Source organism: Nuphar pumila, chromosome 7 (genome assembly GCF_984573655.1).
Source record: "Nuphar pumila chromosome 7, dmNupPumi1.hap1.1, whole genome shotgun sequence".
NCBI lineage: Eukaryota > Viridiplantae > Streptophyta > Magnoliopsida > Nymphaeales > Nymphaeaceae > Nuphar > Nuphar pumila.
Genome location: NC_143255.1, coordinates 12352001 through 12366744, shown reverse-complemented (window position 1 = coordinate 12366744; position 14744 = coordinate 12352001). Strand labels below are relative to the sequence as shown.

Genomic DNA, 14744 nt, shown 5'->3' with positions numbered 1-14744 from the left:
TATGGATGAATCAAGGGGGACTTAAGGGTAATGCATCAACATTTAGTAGCATTCTTGGCATCAATACTGACGTTGGAGCTGTAGAATGGGGACTTCAGATTCATAATTTGAGTATAGTTCTTGGGTTTGAGTTGAATTTGTATGTTGGGTCTGCTCTTGTTGGTTTTTATATGCAATGGTGGAGCATAGATGATGCAATCAAAGTGTTTGGTTTAATGCCGGAGCGAACTTTGGCTACTTGGAACTCAATACTTTGTGGATATAGCAAATATGGTCGATAAGACGAATTGCTTGACATGTTTGGAAAGATGCAAGCAGCAGGCATGGAACCAAATGGAGTTAGTTATTGTTATGTCATGGGTGTGATCATGAAGGTGTTTTGAGCTAGGGAAAGCAAGTGCATTGTCTCATGATTAAAACTGGATTGGCTGAATCTCATTTTTTCATCGCTAATGCAATAGTTGACATGTATTCTTCTTGCGATTGCTTAAGCGAAGCCATCAAATCATTTGAGCTAATGCAGTTTCAAGATGTGGTCTGTTGGAATTCTATTATTTGGGTCCATTTCAGACATGGATATCTGCACAGAGCTGTAAACTTGTTCAGCCAGATGCGTCTGTGGGGGAAAAAACCCACGATTCATTCACTTATTGAACTCTTGAATTCGAGTACTGGCTTGCAAAGTTTTCAACTTGGGGAACAAATATATGGGCCCATTCATCCACATATTTTTTTTCGCTTACCCTTAACTTAAGCCCCGCTTCCCCGTTCGTGATTTTCTTCAAAGTCATCCCACATTTCCCGCTTCCTAAAATTTTGAAAGTGCCTCGCTTCCCGCTCCCGCTTCCCGTATCGCTTCCCGCTTCCTCGACTGGTAACTCTGGCTGAAACATTTGTTAGAAGACTTAGGAGTTCACGTAACAGAACCTTCAAGATTGTTTCGTGACAACAAAAGTACAGTTTACATCACCGACAATCACGCGTTTCATGAGCGGACCAAACACATCAAAATAAACTGCCATTATGTCAGAGAAGAATTCTTGAAGGAAAGCATTACATTGCCATATATAGCATTCAAGTATCAATTGGCGGACTTCTTCCCCAAATCACTTCCGTCACAAAGATTTCAATATCTCCTTGGTAAACCCTCAGTTGTGGCACTGTGAGTTTGAGGGGGATGTTAAGATATGCATATTTGCATATACATGTATGTATATAAATATATATAATTTGTATATACATTATATATATTTCATCATTGCAATAGTTAAATACCCAATAGGGGTATTTTAGTCTTTTCACAGCCTTGTAATAAGGTGTGCCCATTAGGGGCACAACAGTCCTTTTATATTTTTTCCTTTTTTATTTTGCTTATTGTCATTTAACTTTAGGTTAAGGGCATTGAGGTAAATGGGAATTAGAGTCGTTGGGACCTCCCCAACTGCTCTATTTCCAACCGTTGGGGAAGGTTCCAATGCCTCTTGTGAGTGTGTGTAGTGTATATATAGGGGTGAGTCCCCTCTTGTATTTTAATGCTTGCTTAAGCATTTTTGTTATACAAATCTTTATATTTTTATTGTGTTCTTGGCCCCTAAGTGGACTTTGTGTATGTGTTTATGTGATTGACCCATAAGTGGTCTTTGTGCTTTTTAATATTGTGTTCAACTTTATCTATTTCCTTTTATGATCTTATGTACTTGTTTGTATTCTCATTTTTTTTCTTTTAAAATTTGTCATCAATTACATTACATGTTAATTTCAACTTAGTTTCATTATTTGATGTCCCTAATTATAGTGATTTAGAATTGTAGTTTTATACACGCACATACATGCATTTATCTGTACACGGCCATGTCCCTGTGTCCTAATTTTTTTAAATTATCATTTCCTACCAAACATATCTGCATTGTGTCCCGATCCCGCATCTGTATCCATGTGACATAGGTTTTGTATTTCTACCTATAGTGTAATACTAGCTGTAACGGCATTTTAGTTATTTATCCAAAACCCTAATGTAATCAACATATTAGCGATGTTAATGTGCCTCCTCAATTCATTATCATTCTGTTAGGCTACTGCATTTGTCTCACTTTCTGTTCTTCTTCTTCATTGCAGTTACACATGAATTCACTGGCACCTTCTATTCCTAACTATTTTTGAAAATGATGATGATGCCTTCTATGATTGGTACCTGCGGCAATGCATCACTAGACATGTAAAAAGAACAGATCACCTTCTAAAAGATCCTCAAAATAAAAAGAAAAAATAGTCATTATCACCCTAGTGGCAACTAATGTAAGAGACCATCATTACTTTTAAGGATTGATAGGTTTAAAGAAGGTAGATGAGCCTATTAACATCAACTTGAAATTGCACACAACTACGTGTGTGTTTATGTGAGTGTATGCATACACGTGGTATTCTATTGGGTATCTAAATCTTGCATATGGGCTTAAATGACATTAATTTGCATTTATGTGAAAACTTTTCAGTGGCTTTCTTTCTTGATGAATGATAGGATGCCTTTCTTGACACCAACCATTCTTGTGTTTCAGGTAGTCCGTTGCTTTGAGGACAATGACATAGTTCATGTGAATGGGAAGATTGACCCCAAATCAGACATTGATATTATCAACTTAGAACTTGCATTTGCTGATCTTGACCAGGTAAACTCTTAAGTTCTTATTACCTTCTTGCTTGATGTAATTTTTAAACATAGAATAGTGGTTCACCATGACAATCTAACATATATGTTGTGCATATAGCCCTATTACTAGATGATTATGCTGATGCTGTCAATGCTAAGTGGTCAAATAATACCTAAAAATGTTCATCCTATAATATAGATTTGCTTGATCTCATGCTTCAGTGTAAATGATTGAATTGTGCTTATTAAAATTGCATTACTTTGAGAGAAATTGACTGTTAACAAAACAGAAGTTGACCTCAGTGTTGCTTTAAATACACGAGTTATATTAGGATCTATTGCTTAATATGGATAGGAGTATTTGAGTGTTTGTAACTTTGTATCCTAAATATCATTAAGAAAAAGTCATGATCACTTCATATGTTATTCAGCTTTTGAAAAAGAAAAGTTTTCATGGTTTGCAGTATAAAAAACATTTACATAACTGGTTCTAGTTTTAACTTAGAAAACCTATTGGTAGATTTTATGTGCCTTAATGGACATTTTAGTTTGTGCCAGTAAATTATTAGTTTTTTCTTTATTTAATGTTTTTTATGATATTATGGTAGTACATGTTTGATCTTATATTTGTATATCGCAGTATATATTTTTATTAGTCTTTAAGGAACAGTCTCCTACAATTTGTAATATGTCCTAGTGTAACACCCCGATCTGGGACCTCAGGAGTCCGAGTTCGGTTGGTATTACTTCCCAGAGGGAAGAGTGCAAAGCTTACACAGTGAAAACGTGGCTAAAAAAAACTTTTCATTTTATTTCATAATAAAACTTTTTCTTACATTGATCATCATTCATAACAGAAGAAAAACAATTACAATTTATTCTCAATGACAAGGAAAGTAAAAGTATACCACTGCTCTGCTGAAGACTGAAAAAGAACTGCTCACCAGCGACTGATTTAATACCTGACACCTACAGTTGTAATTAAACACAAATGGGGGTGAGTCTACAACCCAGTAAGAGATAATCATAAGTAAATAAACACAATTTACAATTGTAGTGGGCTCTAAGCCCCTAGTCTTATTTTAATTCTCGATACACCACACATGTTTGTATATTTTAAATTCCCCCATTATCATTCTCAATTACTCTCTTTCACACAACTATCACTAGGCTGGCTATACCGGTAATAACCATCTATGGGCGTAACAACCCTGTAGAACACCCCAATTCTACATGTTGGACAGACAATAAACCATACACTCCCAGTGGTTCCCAGACCACCAGGCACTGCAGTGAACCACCACGGGGACCCCACCGGTAGCTAGCCGGGAGGTCAAGCTCTCAATCTCGGCATGGTTCATGCTACATCCTAACCATGATGGTTATTAACCATCCATGGTCCTCTAGAGTCTCAAACCAGTGTGAGTGAAATCCTAAGTCATAACCAAGTTCACACATTGAACAATATTCTCAAATTCAAAGTTCACTCGTTCCCTCACGAGTGGTGTCATGACTAATCACAACAATCTCATTCACAATCCCATGATGACGTTAGGACTCACACCGCTCTCACTTAGCACGCAATGATGTAGTGTCTCTACATCATTAAATCACCGGCGGCCCACTCTCCATGGTGGCTGCACTCTAGCCGCGAACCAGGTAGCCCTTGCCACAGGTCGCCACTTCCGGGATTTAAGGGGTACTGCATGCTGAACTCTTAAATATCCATTCACACCACATGAATGAAAATGAGACTCAAATCTAACTCAATCTCATCACAATGCATGATATAAATGCTCAATTAACATGCAATCATAAACACAATCTCTTTCTATCATGCATGACATATTAACACTAACATGCATCTCAACATAAACATGTATTTAAAGTAACTCATAATTGTCAAGCATGGAATTTATGCATGTCATGGTCTAACTCAAAGCTATCATGCTAATTACATCACCTCTATAGCACTACGATAACAAGCAACGTATAAAGGGTTTATTCACATCTAAAATTACTTATAACATCCCTTACCTCAAGTGCGAATCTGTACTTTCACCAAGAGTGAGTCTCAAGATGCTCTAACAGTAGGATCTGGTAATTAAAGCAATATATTTGAATTAATCACAAAACCTCTTACTAAAATTACCAAAATACCCTTCCCGAATCTTATTAAAGAAACCACGGTTTCTGTATTACTATTTTGACTGAAGTTCATAAACCAATGGATTCCTCTCTTTAATACGAATCCAACGCACCAAACCTCGCTCGATTCCGAGTTCGGAGTGCGAAGATATGTCTATTTTACTGAAATGGATCTCACAAATCCAAATGGATCCCTTAGTACATTTCGGATTTCGGGCCACTTCGAAACTATTTTCAGATCCAATCCTGATCTGGATCCAAACTCTGTCTGTTTGGATTCAGATCCTTCTCATAACTGGATCCAAAACTGTTGACTGGATCCAGAAAGTCTGATTGGGTCTGAACTGGATCCATTCTATTCTGACTGGATCCAAAATAGCCTGACTGGATCCAGGACAGTCAGACTGGATCTGAATCTGTCTGTCTGGACCCATAGCCTTCAGACTGGATCCAGACCTGCCTGACTGGATCCTGGACAGTCTGACTGGATCCAGTTCTGATTGTCTGGGTCTAGACTCGAGACAGATCCAATTGGATCCAGAACCGTCCAAATCCAATCATACCCGGTTTGGATCAAACCGGTTCGATCCAACCCAACACGGTCTGAACCGGTTTCCCCCAAACTGGTTTGGGTCTGAACCAGTTCACCCAACCTGGTTTGGGTCTGAACCGGTTCAACCAAACTGGTTTGGGCCTGAACTGGTTCGACCCGAACCGGTCCACCCAACAGTTTTGGGTCTGAACCGGTTCGACCCAAACCGGTTCACCCATGACAATATTTTATATATATATATATTTTTTTCTCAACTCGTCTCGGTTCGGTCTGGGTGCGACCCGGACCGACCCGGTTCGGTCTGGGTCGCACCCAGGCCGAACCGGCCTCTCTCAGATTTTTTTTTTTTTTAGAAGGGCTCGGTCTGGGCGCGACCCAGACCGGTGGGCTCGGTCTGGGCGCGACCCAGACCGGTGGGCTCGGTCTGGGTCGCACCCAGACCGAACCGGTCCCTCGATAAAAAGAGGCGGAAGGGGCTGTGCCCCTTCCGATAACGGTTGCAGAGGGTCGGCCCCTGCCGACCCTCTCTCTGCATTTCCCGCCTGGGCCGGCCTCCGGGGCCGGCCGTCAGAGTCGGCCGCCACAGGGGCCGGCCGACCTCCCCCCCTTTCTCTCCATCTCTGTGATTTTTTTTTTTTTTTTTAAACCGTAACACGCCGGCAGCCATGGCTGCCGGCCCTCTGAGTTCCCAACAATAAAGAAGAACGAAGAAGGAGATGGGAAAGGGGCTTACCTCGCCGCCGTCGCCGCCGTCGCCGGTAAGTCTCTCCTTTCTCTCTCTCTCTCTCTCTCTCTCTCTCTCTCTCTCTTTCTCACTGTGCAGAATGCGGAAAAGGGGAGCCTGCGTGAGGGTTTTTATAACCCTCACGCAGGGTGTGGGCAGAGGATAACCTCGCCCCCCCCTTTCCGCGGATTATGGGGGGTGAGGTTTATCCTCACCCCCACTCGTTACGTGGTTTCCCCCTTTGGGGGGAAACCGCAGTTTTTTTTTTTTTTTTTTTTAAACTTCATGTTTATCCCCTCCGGCGACTATGCCGGAGGGGGTTTTACACCTAGTTTCTTTTGGTATGCCTTCTTGCTATTGATAGAGAATGGTGTTGCCAATAAAGAAGGCAGAATCAAGTAGCAATGAACAAAGTGGGAGGTAGGAAGTGAATCAGGATTTATAGTGGGAATCATTTAGGAAGAATACTTACTAAACATTGAAGGACTAGTAACCAATGTCCGCACTTGTGGAGGGGTGACAACCAATTTTCCTATAACGGTTGGGTTACATCAAGGATCTGCTTTAAGCCTTTTCCTATTTGCTATAGTGATGGATGAGCTTACGAGATCAATTCAAGAAAATGTGCCGTGGTGTATGTTGTTTGCTGATGATATTGTTTTGATTGATGAGTCTAGAGCTGGGGTTAATGCTAAATTAGAATTATGGAGACAGACATTGGAAGCAAGAGGTTTTAAGTTGAGTAAGAGTAAGACAAAATATATGGAATGTCGGTTTAGTAAGCAACGAAGTAGTGATGGGAGTGTAGTGAAGCTTGGTGAGTAAGAAATACCGGTGGATGATTGTTTCAAATATTTGGGATCTATCATTCAAAAGTACAGAGAAATCGATGGAGATGTAAATCATAGGATAAAGGTTGGGTGGATGAAATGAAAAAGTGCAACTGGAGTGTTGTGCGATCGTAGAATGCCATTGCGGTTGAAGGGGAAGTTTTATAGGACGACTATTAGGCCCGCTTTACTATATGGTACGGAATGTTGGGCTGCCAAGAGACATCATATTCAAAAAATGAGTGTAGTTGAGATGCGTATGCTTAGATGGATGTGTGGAAATACAATAAAAGATAAAATTCGGAATGAGGAGATACGTAAGAAGGTAGGCGTTGCACCCATTGAAAATAAGATGAGAGAGAATCGTTTACGGTGGTTTGGACATATTCGGCGAAGGCCTAATGATGCTCCAGTTAGAAGGATGGAGAAATGGGAAAATATATTAGTTAAAAGAGGTCGGGGTAGGCCTAGGAAGACTTGGATGGAGATGATAGGAAAGGATATGAATGCTTTGAACCTCATCGAGGACATGGCATTGGATAGAAATGATTGGAGGAGAAGGATTCATGTGGAAGACCCAGAATGATTTTCTTTGTTGGTTCATATCGCCGACCCCAATTGTTTTGGGATGAAGGCGTAGTTGTTGTTGTTGTTTGTTGTACTTACTAAACATTGAAATCATTTGGTAAGCATGCTTCCCATGAAATACTGTATACTGAAGAGTTTCTTTCCGTGGTCAAAAGGAAATTTATTAGCAAAAGTGATAAAAAGAAAAAGAAAAACTGGAGAGAACAAGACTGTCAGCCCAAAAATATCAAGTTGTACCTATCTAAAGATAGCTTCCTCCTGGAAGTGTTCTCAAATATTAGGTTTTTCTTCTCTTTTCAGACTTCCTGCCATATTTTGAAGAGCCAGCATCTCCAAATATCTCCCCTTCCTCCCCCCCCCCCCCCCAACCCAACCCAACCCAACCCATTTTTGTCCATCTTAAGATGAGCTGCTGCCTATAATCCCACTCTATAGATGTTGTCCTTATCCTCTAGTGAAGCTAAAGCGAATAGATTTGAAAGAATGGATAATTCGCAGATGCATATGGGATAATTTCCAAATATTTTAAGCATAATATGGGTATGGATACATGGTACGACATGAATACCAAGGATTCGACATGGAAAATGTTGAAAAGATGGGTCTCAGAGGGTGAGAAGAAAGTAGAGTGGAGTAGAGAGAGGGAAGTATGGGAGGAGAGAGAGAGAGAGAGACTCACCTCAATCTCACACATGCACACACACAAACACACTGGGTTGACCCGATTCGAAGAGGTCTTGCCTCCAAAGAGCCTAAGCCCAATTTCATTCAAATTCAAGATGAGTTGCAAAATGAATTACAAAACGGATCTTGGATCTCGGATCCGATCCAGATACGAATTATCTAATTAATATGTAGATCCAGACTGGCTTATTTCCTATCTATCTTAGGCTAGACTACACTTAACTGAATTAGGCTCGGGCCCCTATCCATTGACCGAGCCAGTGACTTTCCAAAATTAGCATGACCACTAACAATGGCGAAAAATAAACAACTCACAATTTATGAAGGCAAGGATGCTTTAAAAATGGCTTAAAACATAATCTTATAATCAACTTTAACACATCAAAATAGTAAATAAATCATGTTAATTCATGATCGAAAGGTTAGTTTTTGCTTTTGGAGATTAGATCTGTGTAAATCAAGGGTGCACTGCCATAAGTTGTTGTCTATGTCACATAGGTGCGGGTGTGGATGCGAGTGTGGATACGGGTGCAGATGCGGGTGTGGATGCGAGTGTGGATACGGGTGTGGATGCGGCGATGTGTTATTTTAAAAAAACTTGGATGCGGGGGTGCGGGGAGGGTGTTAAGATTGTACTTGATCCCTTTGAGAACGAATTTGGTCTCGCATAGCCGTTGCAAGGGTACTTAGGGAATCCATCAAGAATCCCCGCAGTTCTGACCATTCGTCAGCAGAATTGTCGTTCGAGTTCCTTACCATCCTTGAAATAAACAAGGGGTACCAAAGATCAGAAATTTCAGGAAACTCGAGATAGAAGCCAAAACATCTGTACTATTTATGCGTAACATGAGTAGTTTACAAAAACCCAACAATGCTGGTACATAAGCAAAACGTATCAAACCACTTAGCTTAACAATACAAAATGCACCTATAAAGCAAGAGGAAAAATATACTCACAGTGCGATGCGGATGCTCAATGGTCAAGAATTCTTGCTTCCCTTAGCTCTGATACCAAAACTGTAATGCCCCAAAATTTCAAACTTGCGAACCTTTCAGAAAATAGGCAAGAGACTAGAAAAAATCTCTTTCCTTCAGAGTTTGTTTATGAAATCAGCGGAAGACTATTCTTTTGTTGAATTCAGAAAGGCAAGCTGACAACTTTGGGCATGTTAGCTAAAAACACCAAAACGCACAATCCATGTTACTTGCAAAACACTTGGAAAAGCCACTTCCATTTAAGAAGTTCTCAAATAGTACAAAATTCGGATATCCAAAAGAAAATCCGTGACAAAACCCACAAACGTCCAGGACGCGAGCTAAGAGCAGGAAAAATGAAGTCTTGAAGTCATCGTCCATGGTGTATCTAATCATCACCTGTACCCATAGAATGGGTTAGTTTCGCGAAAAACTAGTAGGTGCGCAAGAGAGACTACAGGAAACTGAATTTAGTACATTTAATTCAGTATGCTAAACAGTTTAAAGCAGATATGCAGTTAAACAAGTATGTCGTTCAAAACAGGTAGGCAGTTTAAAACAAGTAAGCAGTGCAACTGTCAAACACAGCATAACGATTTATTTGATCGTAAGCTGTGAAGTACTACGCAATAAGCAAGTCTCATGACCCATCAACCAGTGTGAACAAACTTTATGTTTCGATATTACTGGCCTGCGGGTACGCGTAGGCAAAACGTAGAAACAACTAAGACTAGTTCGGGCATCTGTTTTTCTATGTATTTTCAATAACCTGAATAACTAGTTGAGTCCGCTCCTAAGGGGACGACTTTAACCGACAGAGGATTCCCCAAAGGCAGGTATGTGGCAACGAATGCATCCAACTTCTGCAGAAGTCCATAGGATCTACCACCTAGGATAATGTCTGGTAGTCCCTTCTCCTAACTCCAATGACTGGGGAGGCCGGATCTTTGCCCGTGGGGTGGTTGTTAACAACATGTCCATTGGAGTTTTGTACCACTCTGTCCTCTCCCTTGACAGACAACAAGAAGTGAATGGGTGTGTTAGGTGTTGCTTAACTAACGACCCATTTTATGTTGTGGTCTTTCAACCACTCGAGCATCTAGCCTGTGAAGGCGATCAGTCACCATTTATGTGATTACAACATTGTGTATTTAGCACTATTCGAGGTCGCACGACTGTCTCAGTTGATCATCGCAGTATTAGCGTGTAGTGCACGACTACAAGTACTCTAGGATGAAAGGGGTATAGTTCCTCAATAGGAGCTTCAACAGAAGTGTTTCACAAAGATGTAATGTTTCTCAAACTTTACTTTTGACATTCTTTATCTTTTGAAACAGCCAACAACTTGTGCCAACATTTGGCATGCAATTTTTTAGAATCTCATCCGCTATCGGGGTATCTACATGCTTCGCATGACTCGATATTGGCCTCGATGAACGGGATACAGGTTTCTCAACAGAACCCTCGCTAAGAAGTTCGCTCGAGCCCCAATTCGAGGTTACCCGAGATGTGTCGAAAAGACGAACAGAACCACTCAATCACATCCTTCCAAATGCTTCGATTTGGGCAGTCTTTCATGCTTTTGCGCACCCCCCTAAAATCTCATGTCTACTCTGCAAGACTGCGTACTCGAAGAGTCAGGATCCTTACAAGGTATCCCTCTCCTTAGATGAGGATGTATCGCTAAGCTCTCGACTCAATTCTTGTCACAAGAGAGAGCGGTAAATGCCTCTTGCATCCTTCACGAAGATGCCTTTATAGCACATGCAATGAGCGAAAACCTGAGCGTCATCTGTAATGGCAAGGCAGTAACAAAACATTTGCAAAAGCAAGAGCCTAGGTGCAAAGCGCGACGGCAAGGGAAAGACATGACAGAAAGTAAATGACAAGGATCGCGAAACTGTAATGAAAAGAGGCGGAAGCACCAATAGAGCAAAAGGGTCACTCCCTAAGAGTGACTACTAGAGTCAAGAACACAAACACCGAATGTGCACACACAAAACTCTCAAATATAGAAAATGACTAAAAGTCATAAGTTGGATTTATTGAAGAAAAGAAGAGAAGGGTGTAAAAACCCATGCTTACAAGAGGGGAAGACCTCCTCTATTTATAGAGGAGGGAAGCACTAAAAGGAACCACAAGGGGGGCTCCCTTGTAGTCGTTGGGAGCCCCAACGGTCAGAAATCTGCCCGTTGGAGCCCCAACGACTACAAGTGTGGGCCCCCCTTGTGGTCATTTCAAAAAAGGAAAAATAAAGAAAAAGGAAAAAGGAAAAAGGGGAAAAAAGAAAAATAAAAAAAGAAAAAGATACATATGTGGTTTTACAAGAATACCCCTATCGGGTATTTATCTAAATGAGAAATAGTATATATATACATATATGTATATATATACTTATATATATACGGATGTATATATATAAGTATATATATATATATATATATATATATATATTTTAACACGCCCCCTCAAACTTTACGGGGAGAAGACCGAAAGTTTGCTAAGGAGGAACATAAATCGTGGAGTTGGAAGCGCTTTGGTGAAGAAGTCAGCTAGCTGATATTCTGAAGTAACATATGGTAATGAGATAGTCCCTCTGAGATATTCGTCTCGAACATAATGGCAATCCATCTCGATATGCTTTGTCCGTTCATGAAAGGTGTGATTGCTGGCAATGTATATCGCACTTTTGTTATCACAGCAGAGCTTGGTAGGAGTGGAAATGAGGACGCCCATGTCAGCAAGGAGACTTTTGAGCCATACGATTTCCATAGTTGTCATCGCCATAGCCCGATACTCAGCTTCAGTAGATGATAAGGAGACCTTCTGCTGCTTCTTGCATCTCCACGAGATGAGAGATTCACCTAAAAAGATACAAAGACCCGTAATTGAGATACGATCATTGGGATTGCCTCCCCAGTCAGCATCAGTAAAAGCAGTCAATTCAAGAGATGAGGAAGAGGATAAGAAGAGTCCCTTTGAGATGGTATTTTTGATATATCGCACAATTCTCATTACGGCCGCCATATGAACCGTGGTAGGTGCGTGCTGGAACTGGCTTGCTGCATGAACCGCATGGGCTATGTCAGGACGGGTGATGGATAGATAAGTGAGGGATCCAATTAATTGACGGTAGGGAGTTGAATCTTCAAGAAGAACACCATCTTCAAGTCTAAGTTTTGCATTGATAACTTCGGGAGTCTCAACTTTCTTTTCATCAGATATTCCTGATTTGGTACAAATTTCAGCAGCTAACTTCATCTGAGATAAGATGTATCCACGTTCGGATTAAGCCACTTCAATACCTAAAAAATATCGCAAATAACCAAGGTCAGACATATCAAAGGTATCTTTTAGCATAGACTTAACATCATTTACTCCCTTTTTGTCATTCCCAGTGATGATCATATCATCAACATACAGCAGAAGCATAATAATGGAGTCACCTGTTCTTTTCACAAAAAGAGCAGTGTCAGTATAACAAGAAGAAAATCCTAAATTTATTAATACGTTACTAAACCTATCATACCAAGCTTTAGGTGCTTGCTTAAGACCATATAAAGCCTTTTTTAATTTTAAAATTTTTTCATTTAAATCCATACCTGGAGGTGGTTCCATATACACTTGTTCATTTAAATTACCATTCAAAAAGACATTTTTGACATCAAGTTGAAAGATTGGCCATTTTTTAACTGCGGCTATAGCAATAAGAGCTCGAACACTAGTCATTCGAGCAACGAGGGCAAAGGTTTCATCATAATCTACCCCATACTCTTGGGCATATCCTTTGGCTACCAACCTAGCCTTATACCTTTCCAATGAACCATCACTCTTAGTTTTTACTTTAAAAACCCATCTACATCCGATGGGTTTCTTGCCATTGGGAGGATCAATGATTTCCCAAGTTTGTGCCTTTTTAAGAGCATTAAGTTCAAGTTGCATAGCTTCATTCCAATGAGCATATTGCTTAGCATCATTGTAATGAGATGGTTCATGAAAAGAGTGAAGAGCAAGTAGGCATGCTCGAAAGTTAGGCGAAAAAGAATCATAAGAAACAAATCTATTTGGTATTTTGGAAATCCGATTTGATCTTCTTTGAGAAGTCTCTTCGGTGAACTCATTTTGGGAAAATTTTTCAAGGGCACAAGGAGGATTCCTTTCATTCCTTCTAGAGTAGACTTGAATTTGTCTTGAAATATTTTCTTCAAAGTTTTGATCATCGTTTGGATGTTCAACAAGATCTTCACTAAGAGATTCATTAGGATCAATATGATCATCTATGATGTTTTCTTTAGGCAATAGGTCAAATAAGAATGAATAATCAATATTTTCATTCGGTTGGTGCGAAAAACCACTCTCCTCTTCAAGGAATGTGACATCTTTAGAGATATAAAGCTTGTTTTTAAGTATGTCAAAACATCGATACCCTTTTTGTTTTTCGCCATATCCCAAAAAAATACATTCAATAGCCCTAGGGGAAAGTTTATCATTCTTGTGAGTTAAAACAAAACATTTACATCCAAAAATTCTTAGTCTTTTGTAATCGGGAGACATATTGTAAAGTTTTTCAAATGGAGAAAGATTTTTCAAAGAGGACGAAGGGGTTCTATTGATAAGATATGTAGAGGTTAGAACCGCTTCGGCCCAAAAGGATTTTGGAATGTTTCTTGAGATTAATAACGTTCTTGTAGTCTCTATTATGTGCCTATGCTTTCTTTCCGCAAGTCCATTTTGTTGCGGAGTGTTGGGACAAGAACGTTGGTGGAAAATTTCATTTTCTTTCAAATAGTTTTGAAAATCATTGGACATATATTCGCCTCCCGAATCGGATCTAAGAATAGATAAATTTCCCAAAAATTGGTTTTTGACCATTGCATGAAATTCTTTAAAGAAGGAGAAAACTTCGGATTTGCGACTTAGGAAGTAAATCCACGTGAATCGAGTAAAATCATCAATAAATACCACATAATACGAAAAACCTCCTTTAGACAAAATAGGGGAAGGTCCCCACACATCGGAATGAATAAGTTCAAATGGCCGAGTGGTAAAGTAACTTCTTTGTGGAAATGGAATAGCTTTAGATTTCCCAAAAATGCAATCTTTACAAGTCATGTGATTGTCTTTACAAGTATTGTTCAAAAACGGAAAAAGAGACATTTTTACAAAATTTGGATGGCCAAGTCTCTCATGCCATATTCCAATACTTTTGTCTTTTACAAGATTGCATGATGCCTTAGATGGGAGAGTCAAAAAATCCATAAAGTAGAGGTCACCCCTTCTATGGCCTTGCCCAATCAGCTTCCCTGACTGGAGATCCTGCACGGTGCAATCCTTAGGTGAGAAAGAGACTTGGCATCCATGATCGGTGATTTGAGATACGGAAAAAAGATTTAAATTTATTTTAGGAACGATTCTTACTTTAGGAACAAAGAAGTTTTTGAAATCAAGAGATCCAATACTTTCAATTTTTAGTGATGTACCATCGGCCGTTGAAACACAAGAAGATATAGGTTCGGAAAAAATATTTGAAAGAGAATTTTTATGAGATGTCATATGAAAAGAAGCACCGGAGTCTAGTATCCACATACCTGGAGG

The 14744-nt window shown here is 39.9% G+C and overlaps 1 protein-coding gene across 2 annotated transcripts in view; it reads left to right on the top strand.

Annotated features, from left to right (window-relative positions):
• LOC149831169 (uncharacterized) overlaps positions 1–14744 on the top strand; it is a 56731-nt gene that overhangs the window by 26479 nt on the left and 15508 nt on the right. For both annotated transcript variants that reach the window (XM_090011991.1, XM_090011990.1), the window contains exon 4: positions 2556–2666. In XM_090011991.1, the coding sequence (XP_089868117.1) occupies positions 2556–2666 (111 nt within the window). The remainder of the gene's footprint in view (positions 1–2555; positions 2667–14744) is intronic.